The sequence below is a fragment of the Hyaena hyaena genome, unplaced genomic scaffold (genome assembly GCF_003009895.1).
Source record: "Hyaena hyaena isolate Hyena2069 unplaced genomic scaffold, ASM300989v1 scaffold_287, whole genome shotgun sequence".
Lineage (NCBI taxonomy): Eukaryota > Metazoa > Chordata > Mammalia > Carnivora > Hyaenidae > Hyaena > Hyaena hyaena.
The window spans coordinates 1,005,126-1,027,503 of NW_024080919.1; the positions used below are offsets into that span (position 1 = coordinate 1,005,126).

General features: G+C 37.3%; 1 protein-coding gene across 6 annotated transcripts in view; it reads right to left on the bottom strand.

Moving 5' to 3' along the window:
- LOC120241682 (serine/threonine-protein kinase Sgk3) overlaps positions 1-22,378 on the bottom strand; it is a 134,874-nt gene that overhangs the window by 32,420 nt on the left and 80,076 nt on the right. For all 6 annotated transcript variants that reach the window (XM_039246981.1, XM_039246980.1, XM_039246984.1 and 3 more), the window contains 4 exons: positions 21,424-21,507; positions 16,364-16,436; positions 10,558-10,633; positions 2,862-2,949 (listed from right to left, as the gene is read on the bottom strand). In XM_039246981.1, the coding sequence (XP_039102912.1) occupies positions 2,862-2,949; positions 10,558-10,633; positions 16,364-16,436; positions 21,424-21,507 (321 nt within the window). The remainder of the gene's footprint in view (positions 1-2,861; positions 2,950-10,557; positions 10,634-16,363; positions 16,437-21,423; positions 21,508-22,378) is intronic.

Consider the following 22,378-nt stretch of genomic DNA (forward strand, 5'->3'; position numbering starts at 1 on the left):
CAATTTCAGATTTTATGGATGAAAAAAGAGAAAGCACAGAGAATTCAGATCTAAGGTCAAAAGTGGCAGAGAACAGGAATCAGAACTCAGGAAGCTCTCTTCATTTGGTTCTTTCCTCAAAGCCAGCTGTCTCCTATAGCAAGGCAAGGTATTTTTCAAATGACTTAAACCTACGTACTCTCAGCATGATTAGTAAGCAAAACATGGAAAATCAGGATTATATACATTTTCTTTACAATATTTTTATTATTTCATCTTTTTGCATTAAAATATATACATCGTTAGAAAATATGGAAAACACCAGGAAGATGCTTTTTAAAATATAAATAACCTTATTAACAGATGATCTTGCAAATATTACAGTAATTTCATATAGTATTTGCATAACTTTGAAAACCTGACTGGAATTGTACCGTGAGAATATGCATATAAAATTTTATACTCCTGGGGTACCTGGGTGGCTCAGTCGGTTGAGTGTCTGACTTCGGCTCAGGCCATGATCTCATGGTTTGTGGGTTCGAGCCCCGCATCAGGCTCTGTGCTGACAGCTCAGAGCCTGGAGCCTGCTTCAGATTCTGTGTCTCCCTCTTTCTCTGACCCTCCCTTGTTCATGCTGTCTCTATCTCTCTCTCTCAAAAATAAATAAAACATTAAAAAAAAATTTTATACTCTCATTTCAGGTAACAGTATGTCAAAACTTAAAATATTGGGGCGCCTGGGTGGCTCAGTCGGTTAAGTGACCGACTTCAGCTCAGGTCATGATCTCACAGTTCGTTGGTTCGAGCCCTGCATCAGGCTCTATGCTGACAGCTCAGAGCCTGGAGCCTATTTCAGATTCTGTGTCTCCCTTTCTCTGACCCTCCTCTGCTCACAGTCTCTCTCTCTCTCTCAGCAATAAATAAAAAAACAACAAACAAACAAAAAAACTTAAAATATTATCTTAAAAATTTTTTTAATGTACAATATATGGGGACAATCACTATCTGATAGGTTTATATTTACACTGATAATTTTTTATACTAAAGTGATTATCTTTTTTTCTGTGTGAAGAATTATTTCATTAGCATCAACTCCTAAATGACCTGAATATTTTCATGTTTCATACACATTGCCAAACCACTTTCCAAAAGAATTACATAAAATCATAGTGGTGCCAGGAAAGCCCAGGCAGGGGTGCCTACTGTGCCTTACCCTATTAGTCTTGACATTTTTATATTTTTATTTTTATTTACATTTTTGTTAATTTGGTAGAGAGAAAAAAATCTCTATTTTAAAAATTTCACTTGCTGTTGGCATTGAGGTTGAACATTTCCCACATATCTGTTTACGAACAGTATTTCTTCATGTCCCTTTGCTTTCTAAAAAAAAAATTTTTTTTAACATTTTATTTATTTCTGAAAGAGAGAAAGTGTGAGCAGGGGAGGGTCAGAGAGAGAGGGAGACACAGAATCTGAAACAGGCTCCAGGCTCTGAGCTGTCAGCACAGAGCCCGACGCGGGGCTCGAACCCACGAACTGTGAGATCATGGCCTGAGCCGAAGTCGGACGCTTAAGCAACTGAGCCATCCAGACACGCCATCATGTCCCTTTACTTTTTATCTACAGGGTTTTAAATACTATTCTTTCCAAAAATCCATTTATATATTTTTACACAAATGTTTTTCCCAGTCTGTTGTCTCTCTTTTGACAACGTGCAGATATAAAAATATCCTTTTATGTTGTCCTGGGATAAACCACGTCACAAATGGAAAACATAAATGAGTTGTCTTAACTTGAAAACCCTCCTGTGGTAACAGAGATGGGAAATTACTACTTTATAATAGTTACAAGAAACAGGACTATTATTCAAATGAAGATTTTAGCTATGGGACAGTAATGTTCCAATTCATATGATCTTTTAAATCACAAAAACAGAACCATGAAAAAGACAACACTATATAAACAAAAACTGTACTTTAAGGCAACATCTCTGAATTTCATGTATATATTTAGCAAATATATAGTTTTTATTACTTTTAATTGTAAAAGTATTAGCATATTTATATAAGAGTTTTCATTATAATTTTAACTGCTAAATAATAATTCTCTGGGTTAAATTACTGTAATTTACCTTTCCCATGTAACTTTCTAAAGTAAATGTTGAAAACATCGTTATAATAAGCCAGAGCTTATTATATTTATTTACTGGTTATCACAACTGATTTCAAAAAAATAAGAATATTCTATTCTTTATTTGGAACACATACTGGTTATGTGCATGTACCTACAGGAATAAAACTTAGTTGATGCCAACTGGCACATGCGTATTGATTGTTCTGCATATAAAAACCTGGCAATGCAGAGGAAGAAGTATTAAATTAACATTCTGATTGAAAAGGCCTTTCTGGCTGATCAAAATTCAAAACAACAGTTTAAGTATGTTAATGATTATGAAGATATATAGTGATCAAAAATTAAGATGTAAAGTGAAGAGAACAGCATATAAAATTGAAATTAGGTAACTAAAAAAATCCCTATACATTAAGATTAGCTAGAAAACCACTAAAATGTTAAAAATTACAAGTCTGATTAGTGATAAGAAAGTAATACTTCTTACTATTTTCAAAACTTCCTACTAACTAAACTTTCTATTACTCTTTCTACTAAATACGAGCATGTGTTACTTTTTATCTATAAAAAGTACTAACTTTATAAGAAATAATTGCAAATGTGTACACATTTGTTTTTATGTATTCTACAGAGTAGAAAATTTACAATTGATGAAATTACATCATTTTAAGTAAATGTTGCTCTCAAGTTGCCAATAATTTCATCTTTGGGAATGGTATTTTTTCTGTTAAGAAATACAATGCCTCTTACTACCTTCTGAGTACTTCTTTCATCCTCATCTTCGGATGGATCTGACTGATGTTTTGGGCTGTCCATTTGAAGGAATGCTCTGACATCTGGACTAAAAACAAAAATGAACTTTATTATAACTTTATCACTATAGCTTTTCTCCCTCTGAAAGTAAAAATAACCATAATAACATTTACAGTATGAAAGCTGATACAATCCATCACTATTATTATGAAAGCAACAAGCTGATTAATTTTTTAAATATAGGGAATCCAACAGACAAATGATCAAAGATAAAAACAGGCAGTTCGTAAAGAAAAATCCCAACTGGTAAGGAAGATGTCTAGCTTAACTAATAATCAAAGAAATTCAAAGTCAAACAATAAGGAGATACCACTTTATGGCCATTAATGGGCAAAAATTAAAAAGACAGATATTATCAGAAGTTGGTAGGGATATAGGAAAAGAGACACCCTCACGCATTGCTATTAAGAAAGTAAAATGAGGAAGCTTTTCTGAAAAGGATTTTGGCAATACTTGGTTAAACTGTGTATGCGGTTTTCCTGGGCCCAGAATTTCCAGTTGTAGGAATAAACCACAAAAAAACCTATGTACGAGTTCAATAAAAGACACTTAACTAGGATACTCATAGTAACTCTCTCTATAATAGTAAATCAGAAGCAGAATAGGCATCCACCAATAGAGAAACTAGTAAAGCTATGGTAACCTCTCACAGAGAATTCCACTCAAGAGTCAGAAACAAGGAACTATATAGCACAGCATTATTTTTGTATATATTAAATATTCACAGACATGAAGTAGCACCCATAAACAAATATCCAAAGACATATAAAAAACATATTCAAGTAGGTATCAACAGTAGGGATGAAGATATGGGTATGAAGATTAAACATGAAGAGAAAAAAATGGACTAAAATAAAAGACACGCCTTACTAAGAAACTCAGAAAGATGAAAAATAATTTTTAAAAAGAGGAGGAGCTGGTGAGAATGTAAACTAGTGTAGCCACTATGGGTAACAGTTTGTCAGTTCCTAAAAAAGTTAAATGGGGAATTTCCATATGACTAAGCAATTCCATTCCTAGGAAGTACCCCAAAGAAATAAAAACATATTCACACAAAAACTCACAAATGTTCATAAGCAGGATTATTCACAATAGCCAGAAAGTATAAACAATCCAATTATTCATTAACTGATGAATGGACAAAATGCAGCATGTCCATACAAAGGAACATTATTCCACCATACAAAAGAATAAAGTACTGACATATGATATTACATGGGTGAACCTCAAAAACATTACGCTAGGAAAACAAAAGACAAAAAAGGTCACATATTATATGACCTCATTTATATGACATGTCCAGAATAGGCAAGTTAACAGTGACAGAAAAGTAGATTAATGGTTGCCAAGGGTTAGGTGAAATTCAAAAGTACATCTGACCCTTGAACAACATGGGGTTTAGGGGACCTGACGCCCCATGCAGTTGAAAATCCATGTGTAACTTTTGACTCCCCCAAAACCTTTACTACTAAGAGCCTTCTGTTGACCTGAAGCCTTACCAATAACATAAACAGTTAACACTTATTTTGTGTTATATGTTTTATATAGTGTATTCTTACCATAAAGTAACCTAGAGAAAAGGTTAAGAAAATCTTAAAGAGAAAATACACTTACAGTACTGTACTGTATCAAAAAATAATCCATGTATAAGTGGACCTGTAAAGTTCAAACGCATGTTGTTCAAGGGTTAATTGTAATCTCTTTTTGGAGTGATGTTACTGTTACATTAGACTTGGGGCACCTGGGTGGCTCAGTCGGTTAAGTGTCTGACTTCGGCTCAGATCATGATCTCACGGTGTGGGTTCGAGCCCCACGTTGGGTTCTGTGCTGACAGCTCAGAGCCTGGAGCCTGTTTCAGATTCTGTGTCTCCCTCTCTTTCTGACCCTCCCCTGCTCATGCTGTCTCTCTCTCTCTCTCTCAGAAAGAAATAAAACATTTAAAAAAAATTTAGATTAAACTTGAGACAACAGAGTTGGATAGTGGTGATGGCTGGGCAGCACTGTGACTATATTGAACACCACTAAATTGTATATTTTAAAAAGTTAAAAGGGTGAATTATATATATGTGAATTTTATCTCAATAAAACTAAAACAAATTTTTTTAATGTTTATTTTTGAGAGGGAGAGTGAGAGTGTGAGCAGGGAAGGGGCAGAGAGAGGGAGAAACAGAACTTGAAGTAGGCTCCAGGCTCCGAGCTGTCAGGACAGAGCCTGATGCAGGGCCTGAACTCACGAACTGCAAGATCATGACCTGAGCCAATGTCAGCTGCTTAACTGACTGAGCCACCCAAGAGCCCCTCAAAAAAAAAATTTTAAAGGTGAGGATAAGGATCTTCAATTTTCTCACACAGAAGCAACTATTACTAATATTTTGGTGGTATTTTATTTCAATATTTTCTTCTGCACCACTAAGACCACCTTCTATTTAAAATATGTTTAATGTTTTTCACATAAAAATTATATTATAAACATTTCCCCATGTTGTTAAAGTCTTTGTAAATAGTCACTTTTGATAGATGTATACTGTTGCATAGTGAGAACGCAGTAAATGTTATTCAATGATTCTTTTGTTTTAGGATACATACATGGCTTCCAACTTTTTACTACAGAATTTTCACTGCTATAAGTAAAGTTTTGATTGATAATCTTTGTGCATAACATTAGAACTACACTTATTTTTAAAAAATATTTTTTTTTTTTTTTATTTTTGAGAGCGAGAGAGCGTGAGCAGGGGAGGGTCAGAGAGAGGGAGACACAGAATCTGAAACAGCCTCCAGGCTCTGAGCTGGCTGTCAGCACAGAGCCTGACGCGGCGCTCGAACCCACAAACTGTGAAATCATGACATGAGCTGAAGTCAGACGTCCAACCGACTGAGCCACCCAGGTGCCCCGATGTTTTAAAATAAAATTATTTGGTCTGAATTACAAACGATTTTCAGGCTTTAAATACAATTGTTTAGCTGATTTCCAAAAGGTTATACTAATTTATCCTCTCCCAGCAGTATATGAACATCCTGAAGACACTCTCCAGCTCTAATTAGCATTAAATACTTCAGTTTATATTACTATCTCTAATAATTTAATAAGTATAAAATAGTAATTTAAAGAAAAGGTATTCAACTTTATTAGTAATTAGTGAAATACAAATAAAGCAACAGTGAGATACTACAACCCACTCACCAGAATGGCTAAAATTAAAGAGACTAACAATATCAAGTGTTGGTGAGGTGAGCAATGTGACCTTATAAATGGATACCAGAAGTATTATTTGGTACAATCACTTTGGAAAACATTATCCCCTAAGCCTAAACATATACATAGTGTACAACCGAGTTCTACTCCAAGTACATGAGAAATGTCTGCACGTTAATGTCAACATCATTCATAATAAAATAAAAACAACTCAAATATGCATCTGAGCAGTAAAATTGATAAAATGGAGTATATTCATACAATGGGATATTATACAGTAATAGAAATCAACCAATTATAGCTATATGCAACAACATGAATGACTATCTGAAAAGAAGCCAGATAGAGGGATGCCTAGATAGCTCAGTTGGTTGAGCATCCAACTTTGGCTCAGATTATGATCTCTCAGTTCATGGGTTCGAACCCCACATCGGGCCCTGTGCTGACAGCTTGGAGTCTGGAGTCTGGAGCCTGCTTCGGATTCTGTGTCTCCCTTGCTCTCTGCCCCTCCCCCGCTCATATTTCTCTTTCTCTCAAAAATAAACAAACTTGAAAATAAGCCAGATACAGAATACATATTGTATGATTCTATTTATTAAAAAGTACAAAAATGGCACATTAACCTTTCCTGCTAATGCTCAGAAGAACAGTTATCTTTGGGAAGGAGCGAAGGAATAGAGGTTGAGAGGAGGCATGTGAGGGTTTTGGGGGTGTTGGTAATGTTCTACATTTCTTAGCCTGGGGGCTGGCAACTCAGATGTGTTCACTTTCTCATAGTTCATTAAGCTGTATGATCATGATTTGTGCTCTTTTCTGTATGTGTTATACTGCAATAAAGCTAAAATAAGGTATTTTTATTCCAACTTGCATTTCTTAAATAGATATGGAAATGCTGTTTCTCTGGTAATCAGCCACTTGCATCTCTTCGATAAATCATTAAAGGGCTCTGTCCATTTCTTTTGGTGTCTTAGGTGTGTACTGTCTGCACAAGCTCTTTTTATATGAAGCAGATTTATCTATTGTTCTTTACTATGAAAAGCTTTTCCTACATTTTTGGTTTTTAATTTTACTTGTGATTTCTGGGGTTCAAAAGTTTTTATTAAGTCACATTTGTCATTGTTTTACTTTACATATCATGCACTGCCAACATGTTCAGAAAACTTCATTCAGAGAACAGAGAAATATCAACCTACCTTGTTTCCAGTTTTTAAATAATGTTAAAATTAAACTGTAATGAAGTTTTTAAAAAATGTCTTTATTTATTTGTGGCAGAGAGAGACAGCATGAGCAGGGTAGGGTCAGAGAGAGGGAGACAGAATCTGAAGCAGCTCCAGGCTCTGAGCTGTCAGCACAGAGCCCGACGTGGGGCTCGAACCCATGAACCGTGAGATCATGACCTGAGCCGGAGTCCGATGCTTAATCGATTGAGCCACCCAGGCACCCCTTAATGAATTTGTTTTAACAGAAGCAAGTAAAGGTATTTTCTTCTATTTTGTAAAAGATTTTATTTTTAAGTTAATCTCTACGCCCAACATGAGGCTTGAACTCACAACCCCAACCCGCTCCATTGACTGAGCCAGCCAGCCGCTTCATCAAGTAGAAGTATTTTTTTAAAAAATTTTTTAATGTTTACTTATTTTTGAAAGAGAAAGAGAGACAGAGCATAGTTTGGGGAGGGGCAGAGAGAAACACACAGAATCCAAAGCAGGCTCTAGCACAGAGACCAGTGGCTGTCAGCACAAAGCCCGATGTGGGGCTCAAACTCACAAACTGTGAGATCATGACCTGAGCTGAAGCTGGTCACTTATCCGACTGAGCCACCCAGGTGCACCTCAAGTAGAAGTATTCTTAAAGTACATTTCCTTAACTGGGAATAAGCAGGTGTTCAAAATACACTTGACGATTGGCTCTTCTTGTTCTCTTAAATCTTAAGTATTATTTTATAGTTTGATGTTTAGATGAAAAGTGTGAAAACTAGCAAAACCCTGTTAATACCAAGATGAGATTCAGAAAATATGAAATGTCATTTTTTAATAAAAAGAAAACATTAGTTAAAAGTTAAGTTTGAAAAAGCTCATGGCTACTCATTTTTGAAGTACTGGAAATGTCCTCAACCTTAAATAGAATGGTGGTAGTTACAGGTTGTATACGTATGTATAAATCCATTGGGTTGTATACTTAAGAACTGTATATTTTACGGTATGTGTACTTTAATTGTATACTTAAAATTAATATAATCAATTTGCTTTAGGTGAATTTTAATACCAAATGTAACATTTTTATAATATTACTTTCCAGATCCAGGACGGATATTTAGAACTTTATAGTATTAGAAGTTCTGAGTAAGAGAAATAATATCCGTCACCACCATTTATTCTATACTTATTCCATGTGAGACTCAAAGAAGACAAATTCAACCTCTCAATGTATGAATTTTATTTCAAACAAGCCACTAATATGCCAATTTGAAGTACTCTAAGTGCATACAGCAAAAATTAAAGATCAGAGGTATGGATCTAAGTTGAAGATACAGAATTTGTCCTGGGGCAAAGGCATAATGTTTAAAAAAATAGTTCTACAGAGAGCTAAATCACAAAAGGCTCTTTGCTGATGAAAAGACCAGATGTACAAACGCTGAGTTCAAGGATCCTCGCTAATTCTGTGCTGGCTCCCTGCTGAGGCTCAGAATGGAGAGGCACCTGCCCTCAGTGCACCGGCGAGCCTCAGAGTCACCACAGGGACCACATCCCTCCCTGACCTTGTCCCACCTGTGAGCACTGAGGGAAAGTCCAAAGCACTGGGTAGGAGACCTTGGTCAGAGGGGATTCAGTTTTAGTATTTTACTAATTTAGTAAATTAAATTAAGTTAGAAAAAGAGGTCAGAGGACTTGCTCAGAATGGTAGAAGCCCTCAATAATTATACTGTGAAGAAATATACAAACGGTAGTCACTGGTTTTAGAACAACCGCTAAATATACAGTCCTTCAGGCTGTGATTCTGAAAAGACTATTAAAGTGTGTCATGTTTGCATCACTGTCCATAAGGTAACCTTCATGTCTACACAGACAGGTGAGCAATGGGACAAGCTCCCCAGAAATTTACTTTATCCCCTCTACTTCTTAGAACATAATACTTTATACATATAAAACAATGCAAGTAACATATGTAAATTAAAAATAATAAATATAATGAATACCCACAAATTACCAAACTCAAAAATGAACACACATCTCAAACCATGGATCTACCTATATGTTCGTAGGTATTTCTGACATGGCCCACCCTTCTGACCTCATCAGGAGCTGCTGACTTACAGCAGAAAGCTTAAACTCACCAATGGGAGACACACATAGGGCCAGGAAAGCACCTTTGGGTTTGAGTGGCTACCGGGAATGCTGTGTTGAGAAGGCCTGGAGGTCCGGCCTGGGTCAGAACACTGCCCCAGGTGAAACAAGGAGTGGTGGCATGTGTGCATGACCCTCGCCAACTCCTTCAGTCTCATCTCCTTTCTGAAAACCTGCTGTGTTCTAGTCACCATGATATATAAACACATAAGTATCCTGAACATGTCAGGCTCTTTGTAGATTCTGCCCTCTTTGCCTGGATGCTCTCCCTATCTTTTCCTGAACAACTGCGCACCCTTTAAATTCCAGGAAGCCTTGCTTGACCTCCTTCTAAGAAAAGCTGGCCACGATTTTCTCCGTTACCTTCTAACACCTCTATCATAAAACTTTCCTACCTTTAATTGCTGGTTTATATGTCTGTTTCTCCCACTAGACTAGCCTGTGCCTCTGGAAAGTTCTCCTTATATACAAATGCATACAGCAGGTACTCAATAAATGCTTTTAAAAAAGGCTTTATCTGGGGACGCCTGGGTGGCTCAGTTGGTTAAGCATCTGACTTCAGCTTAGGTCATGATTTTGTGGCCTGTGAGTTCAAGGTCCGCATAAGGCTCTGTGCTGACAGCACAGATTCTGTGTCTCCTCTCTCTGTTCTCCCCCTACTTATACTCTGTCTCTCTCTCCCTCTCAAAAATGAATGTTAAAAAAAAATTATTATCTGAATCCCAGTTAGTCAACATTACCGTGTAATATTAGTTTCAGGTGTACAGTATAGTGATTTAACAAATGCTTTTTGAATGCATGTATAAATATAACATGAATAAATATAATTAGAAAAATGCCTAACTATGTACTATGCAAGTTTCTTTTAAGTTTAATCTACAAAACTAATACAAGTACAGAAAGAAGAGAGAAAAGAACTAGGGCCTGGAGTTGATGGGAGGAAAAGGAGATTAAGAACAGCAGGGGAAACTGCTTGATGATTTTACAAACATATACAACACAGTAACTTCCACAGAACGTATAAAATCTACATCAGTAGCTTATTCAATATTCTTAGGTTTGGTTTTAGCACCTCTTCAAAACAATAAAAATTACTTACTGGTTGTAAAGTTCTGGATACCTAACTAAGTTCTGAATGAACTCATTCAGTCCTGCTCTTCTTTGTTTAATAAAATCTGTTAAAAGAGACAAACTATTAGGGTTATTTATGACAGACTATGTAATTATCATCCATACAGTTAGATAAGAGTAAACAAGCACAAGACAGTGAATTTTGACCAAGAAGCTATTTTTTTTTTAAATTTTTAATGTTTATTTATTTATTTTTGACAGTTTCTTTTTTTTAAATAGTTTACTGTCAAGTTGGTTTCCATATAACACCCAGTGCTCATCCCCCAAGTGCCCTCCTCCATGCCCATCTCCCCCTTCCCCTTCCCCCCACCCCATCTGCCCTCAGTTTGTTCTCAGTATTCAAGAGTCTCTCATGGTTTGCCTCCCTCCCTCTCCCCCACCATTTCCCCCTTCTTCTCCCCCATGGTCCTCCGTTAAGTTCCTCCTAATCCTCCTATACGTGCAAACATATGATAATTGTCCTTCACTGCCTGACTTATTTCGCTCAAGGAAGCTATTTCTTAATTCATGTTTCTTTTTTTAAAACTGTTTAATGTTTTATTTCCGAGAAAGAGAGAGAGAGAGAGAGAATAAGCAGGGGAGGGTCAGAGAGAGAGGGAGTCACAGACTGAAACAGGCTCCAGGCTCCGAGCTGGCAGTCAGCACAGAGCCCGACGCGGGGCTCGAACCCACGAACCGCGAATCATGACCTGAGCCGAAGTCAGATGCTTAACTGACTGAGCCACCCAGGCGCCCCCATGTTTCTTGATATACAATAAGAAATACTTAAAAATATATTTTTTTAAAATCTACAAATACAATGATTATAAAAATCAAGCAGAAAACATATCTCCCAAAAGAAAACTCTCTGAAGAAATGCCTATTTTTGGTTCTAAATAGACTCATTACCAAACTTGGAGAGGCAGGGGCACCTGGGTGGCCCAGTCAGTTAAGCATCCGACTTCAGCTCCGGTCATGATCTCAAGTCCGTGAGTTCAAGCCCCACCGAGTGAACTGAGATTTCAAAAGCTGCTATGAGAGCAGAGAAGAGGCTCCCAACCCTACCTAGAGACTAGTGTTCAGGAAAAATTTCGGAAGGCACTGGTATCTACATCAAGTCTTAGAAAGAACTAGCTGGGTATGATGTCTAGGCCTCAGAAGAACTCAAAGACTAGAATAATACTGGGGAATTGTCTTTTTATCTTGTATGAACCTATTTCTCTTAAATTAGTAAAGGTTACAAGTGAGAAATAAAAATGGTTTAACTTTTTTTTTTTGAGAGAGAGAGAGGGAGAGAGAGCATGTACAAGCGAGCAGGGGAGGGGCAGAGACGGAGAGAGAATCCCAAGCAGGCTCTGTGTTATCAGCATGAAGCCCAACATGGGGCTCAATGCCACAAACTGTGGGATGATGACCTGAACCCAAATCAAGGGTCGGATGCTTAACTGGGCCACTCAGGCACCCCAAAGTGGTTCTATGTAAGCCATTTCAGTGTCATGCCTTTAAAAAACATTTATCTTTAGCCCTTAACACGAGTGTAATGAGAGGAAGTTAACTGATGTTTTTGTAAATAAATAAAATACTAAGCAATTATATTCTAACATTCATAGATTCTAAAATTCATATGCCCTATTTCTTACTAGATTCACACTGATTTTGTTACCCTGTACTCTTTTTTAAATAATTATGATAAAATAAACTTTTGTTTAAGCTTCAAAAAAACCCAGAATGTAGTTTATATACTGACCTTGGGATCCTATTGGCAAAAGGCTTGATATTAAACCATTTAGTATAGCTATCTCTCTGTACTCTACAGAAAGATCCTTAAACTAAAAATGAAATTTTAACTTTGAAAAGTATAGGCAGAAACAACCCTTAAAACCACCTTCAAATATGTTAAAACTTATTTTATAGAGGTTGGCAACCACCAGAATAAAGAAGTGAAAAAAGAAGATGGAGACATGCTCTTAGGCTACAAACATAAGAACTCAAGAGAGATGTATGGAAAAGCTCCGCACAATGGCTGCCAAGCATTCAGTAAGTTAACGGCAGATTCTTTCTTCGTGCTCTAACTTCCATCTTTGGCCAGTGAAAGCCCCATCAAGGGAGCTCCTGCATCCTTCGATAAAACTTTAGTAATCTTGTACGGCCTCTCTGCGTTCAGGCAAGACGTCGTAGGACCATCCTGGGTACTTCTTGCCCCAGATGTGGAATCACTGTTTTCCATGGACTCTGGTTGCTTTAAGGGGGGAAACAGTATTTGGGAGATTACAATCCAGACGCTACGAATGTTCACTGCTACTTGTTACTGTTTCAGGCATTTCCCAAGGTGAGAGCTAAGGAATATGCGTTGTTTTAGAAAAAAAATAAATCATGGGGCGCCTGGGTGGTTCAGTAGGTTAAGCATCCAACTTTGGCTCAGGTCGTGATCTCACAGTATGTGAGTTCAAGCCCCACGTCGAGCTCGGTGCTGACAGCTCAGAGTCTGGAGCCTCCTGTGGATTCTGTGTCTCCCTCCCTCTCTGCCCCTCCTCCGCTGGCGCTCTGTGTCTCTCTCTAAAATAAGTATTTAGAAAAATGAAAAAATACATCATGATTTCATACTATATTTCCAAATTAAGCTAAAAATTATAAGATTTTTATTAAAATTTCTTTTTCTATCTTTCCTGTTCTGCTAAAAACTGGTTCCCGTGAGATAACATAATTACAAAATAACAACTTCATATTATAACAATAAGACTGCTGAACGCAGAGTGAAAATTTCTGTGCACTTTTTTTGTTCTTAGGATACATCTCAGGAGGAATATAAGGTAAGAATTCTATGTTTTGAAGTCATTTAAGGTTAATTTTTCTCCATGTGTTTACACTACCAATCAAAACAGAGTTAGGTTTTTCCCTTCAGTTTAACTGCTAAAGATCACTTTATTAGTGTATTTTTGTTGTTAAATATGTTTAAAACATGCACATGATTCCAAAGTCAAAGCCATAAACAAGACTTATTCAAGGATATCTCACTTCTCTCCCATCTGCCTACCCCTGGCCTCTTCCCACTCCTTAAAGTCACTAGTTTTCAGCTGTTCAGTTTACTCTTCCATTTTTTCCATGGAAGATTTTTCCATTTTTCCATTTTCCATTATTTCCTTTTGAATCCCTATGCCCTTTCCAATACAAAAAAGATACACTATACACATCTGTACTTTGTTTTTTCCACTGAAAAATGTATTTTGCAGATCACTCTACTGTAATGCACAAAGGGCTTCCTCATTCTTTTAAAGCTGCATCATTTCCAAGGTTAGGACCTTTCAGTTGTTTCCAGTTTTTGTTGTTAAGAATAATGCACAATAAACAGTCTTATATGCACATCATTTCATATGCACTTTATCTCTGGAACAGATTCCTAGAAACGTGATTTCTTGGTCACAGTGAAATGCTTTTACGGTTTTGGTAAATACCACACAATTTGGATTATACCACATCATTCCCACCAGCAAAACATGCCTGTTTCCCTAAAGCCTAATTAAATGAGCATCTCGTCACTCTGTGATTGTCTGAGTATGGCTTAGATTTGATCTCCCCAATAAAGAGCTTTCTGGATCTCTGTGACATATGGTCTATTACACTGTTGCCAAGTCATATACAATATACTCCCTATCAATTTCAAATTGTTCTTCAACAAAAATCTATTTTTTAGTATCAAATTAATCCACCAAAACATAAATACTACAGGACATTCTATCCAGGATTTTGCCTTGAAGAAGGAAGTTGCAGGTCTTTGTCTTCTTCCCCTGATAAAAATGGAATGATTCTATCATTAGGATTCAACTAAGGGCTCTCCAGAACTCCAGCCCAAGTTCAAGTCTCCATTCAGTAACACATGTTTCATTCCTCAGTTCAATTCCTCAGATGTCCTTCTGCCACTTCAAATTAATTAATTCTCTTATTCACCCAATCTTGACACCTCAATTATCTCTTATTCTCTTCTCTATATCTCCCTTACCTAAGCAATCACCAAGATTTCTTATAGATTTTTCCTTAAAAGAATTCCTGCATATGTGTTAGTCCGTTTCCACCCTAGTCTTGGTTGTGATTATCTGATGTGAGGACTGCTGGAACAGTCCCTTCCCCACGTTCCCAGTCTCCATCCTGTCTTTCTCTCTGCTATGCCTACTGTATGATACAGTCAGTTTCACATTGTTTCATACTCACTTCACCCAAATAATTCTAAGACCCACATGTTACCCATGATGATGTTTTCAACCTGTGCTCCACAGATATACTTTACTCCTGCACCAACAGAGCAGCCTCATTTTTATTTGTTCTACACATGTCATCTTCTGTGGAAGATGTCATTGGGACTTAAGCGTTCTGCAGCTAAATGCAAAATTAGTCCAAAGGCACTGGCCTATAGAATCGATTCTACAGAAAGTACTATCTGGCTTTGCTGTAGTGACTCAATCTTCTCTTGCTTTCTTTTTCCTTTTTATTTGCTACTATTTATTAATCAGTTCATGTATTTAAGTGATATTTACTAAAAACCTAAGATCTACAAGGCACTATAAATCAGTAAAAAAGACAAAGTACCAATGTTCATAAAATCTACAGCCAGACAAGACAGAATGGCAATGACAATAAAGTGTGCTAAATACTCCCAAGAGAAAAAAATTCTACACATAACACGGAAAGTGAGAACCCTTTCCAATCTTGAGGTTCATAAAGTATAAAAGAATTAAGAGTCTCCAGATGTGAGGGCTCCCGGGGATAATCCAGCAGCCGCAGGGGAAAAAACTAAGTTTAATTAAAGCAAGAGTATGAAAGAAATATGAAAAAGATGGAGGATAAAGGGGAGTCTGTCAGTCATGGACAGAATTCCACAGGGCACAGTGCAAAGGCCTGAGGGAAAGAAATGAGATAAGGCTAAGCTGCGGAGAGGACGCAGTTAGGACAAGTGGTATGAGAGCTTCTATCTTGAGCAGGGACGCAAGAAAGCGCACATGAAAGGGACCAAGAGTGTAATGGGTTACAAGGGTATAAGCAAATGAATGACAGATGTAGGGGAGATGAGGATGGACTGCACTCTAGCTCGGGGTTCACCCGGGGCACGGACAGATGGCTCTTCTCATCTGCATGAGGAGATTATCTGGCGGATAAGGAACCTTCTGTCTCTCTGTATGCAGCCATTTGTGACCTGGACTGATATTACGGATTCTAGTGAAAAAATTTCCAGGCTTGAGGCTTCAGACATATAGCTCCAGACTCCTGAGATCTACGTGTCATGAGGCTCCCTAAGCGTAAATAATAGGACAATATCTTAGTATCCCATTCAGAGGCCTGCAGGGTGCTGTGTACGGAGTATATATTTAATAAATGGGTCTGGATGTAACAAAGAATGTCCTTTATGGTTAGAAAATGTACTCAAATTATCCTTAATGATCAATAAATTTACCTGAAGCCAGACTGCTTGAATTAACTTATAAGTAAGACACTTAACAGCTGTGACTCTGGGCTATTAATCTAAATGTGCCTCAGTTTCCTAACCTATAGAATAGTGATGACGAGAGTAAGAATACCTGCCTCAAAGGATTTTTGTGACCACTGAATCATTTAAAACATGTTAAGTGTTTAAAACAATGCCTGGTACACAGAAAGCACCTTTCTGAAGTATTAGTTTCATAGAACATGAGATCAATTAGCTTTGAGAAATCTTGTACTACTATGTAGCACAATGAACACCTTAACTACTTCTTCAAACTTTAACCTAACCATCACTATGGCAGGTGTATAAAATTATTGCTTACCTGGGTCAAAGTTATCACCAAATATTCTCTTGGCAGGAATCTTCAGGGCTATAGCAGGAAATTGTTTCTTTAACTAGAAATTTAAAAAATAACATTATCTGAATTTAATTTTCTAAGACTTCTAGATACACATGCACCAAAAGAAATTATACTCTGATTTTCAAGAAATTCCATCAATAGGGGCGCCTGGGTGGCTTAGTCGGTTAAGCGTCCAACTTTCGCTTAGGTCATGATCTCGCGGTTCGTGGGTTCGAGCCCCGCATCGGGCTCTGTGCTGACTGCCAGCTCGGAGCCTGGAGCCTGTTTCAGTCTGTGACTCCCTCTCTCTCTGACCCTCCCCTGCTCACACGGTCTCTCTCTCTCTCTCCTAGAAATAAATAAAAACATTTAAAAAAAAAAAAAAGAAATTCCATCAATAAGACATACTTTTAAGTATATCATGATCAAATATACAATATTAAATTATACTAATAAAATATAATTAGTCTGACTAATCATTCTATTTTGTCCCAAGAGAACATTTAGTATCTTTGTGACCCTGGATAAGTTACTTAACATTTCTGTGCTTCAGTGTTCTTGTGGAAAATGGGAGATGCTTTTAGCACTTACCTTACAGATCTGTTCAGTCTTAAAGGAAATCATTTATATTAAGCGCTTAGACGAGAACCTGGAGTATAAGCTTTAAATACATGTTACTCACCATTTACTACCTCAAGAGAAGTTGTGACCTTTACGTTCTTTCCATATGAACAGACTGACAACCGTTTTCTAAGAAAGCTGATCAATTTTGTTTTCAATATCCTCTGCTCTAGCCTTCCCCTCATTAATACTGTAATACATTCATTTATCAGATTTGCTTATCCCCAAAGAACAACTTGGGCCTGGAGACATTAAATGTCGGGCAGTAAAGTCATAAAAATGGATTAACACTCATTTTTATTTTAAGTCTGATGTCTAAAAACCATGTACACACATAAGCTATGTATCTACCTACCAACTGTCAGGAAATACAAAGAATAGAAGAATGTATTAATCACTCTACACCATGAGTATGCTGTCAGCAGAATCCAGACTGAAAAATCTGTAGACAACTGACCCTGATTTTTCAACAAAAAACTGTAAAGGAAAGAAAAGAGAGGTGGACAGGGAAACTCAGTGACCAAAAAACACTTTATAGATTTATCAACCAGTCACATATGCACTGACTAAATATTTAATACTAAGATGTTACTGTTAATTGTTTCAGATGTGATCATTGTACGCTGTATTTTTAAAAGAACTTTTATCTTTTTAGAGATGTATACTAATATATTTACAAATGAAATGATACAAAGTCTGAAACCTGCTTCACACCACAGGGGACTGGCCGGGGACAGAGATGAAACCAGAACGGCCATGGGTCTGTAACTGCTGTAGCTGGACGGCACATTATACTATCTTCTGTGTTTGTACTATTCTCTCTACTTCCGTATGTGGTTAACAATTTCTACAACAAAAATTTTAAATGCAAACTACACGCATAAAAATACATTTATATGAACAAAACGTTTACAGATTGGATATTTTACTTTTTGTTTCTTCTTTACTCTAAAAGGAGCACAGGGAAAGACTCTGTGTTTTCAAACGTGGGGAAATCCAGGCCAGGTTTAACTTCCCTTCTGTGGCTTCAAAGACCACAACGGGACCATTCCCATGGTTTCTGCTTTGCCTGTCACCACAGGAGGCAGAATCAGAGGGGATACAGAGAGAGAGGGGCAGACAAAGAAAATGGGGAAATAAGAAAAAAGGAAGAGAAATACAAGAAAAATGAGGGAGAAGGATAAAAACAACTATATATTAAGGAAAATTTTCTGCACAAAAGCTTAAGATGGGGTGTATGGTGGGAAAAGAGAATGAAAGTGATTGTGGTGGGGGAGCGTGCCCCCAAACTGTCCTACTTTACCTTTATACGTAAAGATACACAGATATTACCACTCTACTTAATTAATCTGTAGCTACTTGAGTCATGAAACCATCACGGCTTGAGGACGGCTTTTCCCTCACGCACATCTCCAGGCTGCTGGGTTGTCAGCCGACGTCTCTGACATTCCTCCTTCTTATAAGCAGTTCTACAGAAGGGAACACACTTAGAAGGCAATTCTGGCCCATATAATTTTATCAAAACACAGAAAGAAGTCTCAGATTTTCAGGTATTAGTAGTTCACTGAACAAAATTTGATCTTATTTCTCTAAGAAGTTTATATAAACTATCTGTGTGTGTGTTATGTTACCACCATAATAGCTATGGTCAAATGTGTACAATCCTCAAAAAATGCTGATCATGTATATAAAGGTATCCAAGAATTTCAACGAGAGCTGGCAATTCAACTCCTCTCCAGCCTCCAACATAAACTTTTTTTTTTGTTTGTTTAATCACTCAACATTACAGAAGAGATCTTCATGTAGAAACTCTTTTTGGGTATTATTTTGTCTCAAAGGTAAAAAATGCTGTCTCAATATCCTTTGACCAAGCACTTTAAAATACATGTATATAAAGTTTAGTTACATAAGTATTATAGAAAACTTAAAGAACAAAAATACAGGGGTGCCTGGGTGGCTCAGTTGCTTAAGTGTCTGACTTTGGCTCAGGTCATGATCTTGCAGTTCGTGGGTTCGAGCCCCGCATCGGGCTCTGTGCTGACAGCTCAGAGCCTGGAGCCTGTTTCAGATTCTGTGTCTCCCTCTCTCTCTGACCCTCCCCTGCTCATGCTCTGTCTCTCTCTGTCTCAAAAATAAATAAATTATAAAAAAAAAAATTAAAAAGAACAAAAATACATAGTAAAAATACGACAGTTATCTCTGAGTAGCAACATATTTTAGGTGATTAAAAAAATTTTTTAATGCTTATTTATTTTTTGAGAGGGAGAAAGAGAGACAGAATGTGAGTGGAGGAGGGGCAGAAAGTGGGAGACACAGAATCCAAAGCATGGTCCAGGCTCTGAGCTGCCAGCAGAGTCTAAAGCGAGGCTCAAACTCGTGAACCAAGAGATCGTGACCATAGCCAAAGTGAGACCCTTCACTGACTGAGCCACCCAGGTACCCCTTAGGTGATTTTTAAGTTTAAATACTTATTTTCCTGCATACTCCAGGTTTTCTAGAATATGTATTAATTTTACATTGAAAAAGAATTCAATTTTAACTAGCAAAGCATTTGAATATTATTTGAAAGAAATACAGACACAGTGAAATGCTAAACAGAGACTTTCATGACTTAACAAAACATGGGATGTTGTACAGTTAGACAACAGTTGATTCATTCTGGTCATTTAGGTAGTAATTTATCTCTTAACTGAGATACACTTAACTTCCCCCATAAGTATTTTGCGGGGGGTGCTGGGGTGGCTCAGTGGACTTATGTCAGGTCATGACCTCACAGTGCAGGAGTTCAAGCCCCACATCAGGCTCTCTGCTGTCAGCACAGACCCCGCTTCTGATCCTCTGTCCTCCTTTCTCTCTGGCCCTCCTCCACTCGTTCTCTCCCTGTCTCTCTCTCTCTCTCAACATAAACAAACTTGAAAAAAATAATAAAGTATCTTACAAATGTTAAGTCACAGACTTCTGTATCTATTTAATCCTATTTTTAAAATCAAGAGACAGGGTTAAGAAAATTGGGGAAAAAATTACCTTAAATATGAAACAATTCTTTCTGAAGGATGCCTGGTAATCTACCATTTATTAAATAATGACAGAAGGAAACTCCTATTATTAGGCAAGAAAAAACTGGAATCCAGAGCTATCTTAATAATCTGGAGTCTGTAACGACCAACTCAGGTGGTGTTCTTCAGCCTCTCAGGTACGCATGACGAGAGGCCAGTCTCCACAGACACTGGTCCCTGCACAGATCTGGCCTGATATGCTATAATGACCATGGTGCTCTTGCTTCCTACTTTAGAGATATTTGTAATTACAAAAACACTGGGTTAAAAATAATATTTAATATCTGAATTTTGAATACACAGGTTTTTAAAATTTTTTTTAAATGTTTATTTTTGAAAGAGAAAGAGACAGAGGTGAACAGGGGAGAGGCAGACAGAGAGAGGGAGACACAGAACCTGAATCAGGCTCCAGACTCTGAGCCGTCAGCACAGAGCCCGACAAGGGGCTTGAACTCATGAACTGAGAGATCATGACCCGAGCCGAAGTCGGACGCTTCACCAACTGAGCCACCCGGGAGCCCGTTGAATATACAGGTTTTAGTTTCTTAAATAACTAATGATGTCACACCCCCTACCCTCCAGTAGCTGTCAGAACTTAGGGAAGTCCATATACAACTTAGCTACTTACAATCTGGAACTGAAGACTTATCTCCAAACCAAGAACGAAACTCTGGGAGGAAGGGAGGCTTCTGACGAACTTTCGTAACAGCAATTTAACCAGAAACAACACGACAATCAACAGCTATCAGAGAGGCAGTAAAGTAATTTCTTTCTTTCTTTTTTTAAAAGTTTATTTATTTTGAGAGAGCAAGAGAGCAAATGAGAGACAGAATCCCAAGCAGGTTTCTTCATGTCAGCACAAAGCCTGATGCAGGGCTCGATCTCACAAACCATGAGAGCATGACCTGAGCTGAAATCAAGAGTCAGGCACTTAACCAACCAGGTGACCCACATGCCCAGAATCTATTTCTAATATTCTGACACTAGGATGCATTTTAAGCTGGACATCTAGTTACCGTACCTTCAACAGTTTATCTGGATTTCTCAACAGTCCTCTCTCTAGCCTTCTTTGTAGCAATTCCAAAGTTTGGATGCTTCTGAAGAATCTCTTACCCTTTTTGGCTTGTCTATATGAGTACTATTTAATCACTCAAATAAATCTCTCTTATTTGCAAGTTTTTTCAGGTGTTTTGTTTTATTTTCTTAATTTCTTTAAGCTTTATTTAAGTAATCTCTGCACCCAAGATGGGGCTTGAACCCATGATCCTGAGATCAAGAGTCACACGTTCTTCTGAATGAGCCGGCCACAGCACCCCTCAGATGTCTAGTTTTAAATAAAAATCCTTAAGACTGACATTTACTTACAGTATTGTAAAGTTTATCAAACTCTGCATATCTCCTGAAGACAAACCACTCACTCCTGCCCACTGAGACCAGAACTTTATAAACCTGTGGAAATAAAAAATAGCAGAACAAAACTCAATTGCAAAAAAAACCCCATTAGCTATTTAATAGGCAAATAACTTGTTTTCATACTCATGAAACTGATATCAGACATTCATGTTTATACACAATTCTCCAAAATACACAAGCGCACCAGCAGAAAGACCTACTTCATCTTCCTGATAGTTTATTTTTTAAATGTTATGAAACATTTCCATAGTTTTCCAACAATAACACAGTGAGCATCTGTGAACTCATTTAGAACTTCTGAATTCTAACACTTTGCCATTCTTGTTTCAGATTTTTCCCAATTTTTCTAATATAATAGATTCAATTGATGTCGCTTTCCTCTCTTTTCTAGCAGTAATCATTATCCTGAAATTATGAAGTATTTTCAAAAGTGATGCTTGACACATAAAGACTCAATTATTTGTTCTTCTCCTTCCAGGTCATCTTGTACACAGTTATTTTTCAGACTAGAAACCTATCTTCAAATTTCTTACTACCATCCTACATATGTTTAATAATTTCACATCTACATAATTTCATATAACCATAGTCAACAGCCCTATGAAGTAAGCAGAAAAATATGATAATCCCTAGTACATGTATAAGGAAATGATGGCCCAAAAAAGTCAAATAACTTGCCCAAATTCATAGACTTATGAGACTAAAATTTAAATCTTCTAACCCTTCATGTACCAGAACCAGTATCAAATCATCAACAATTATAACACAGAATTGATGCTTACAATTCATCCCACAGATACTCTCAGAGTATAAGTCAACACAGTAACACAGAGAAAATGATTTGGGTCCCCAAAGATCTTATGTTATTCTAAGGAGAAAAATAAGAATCCAGGCATTTGAGGAAAGG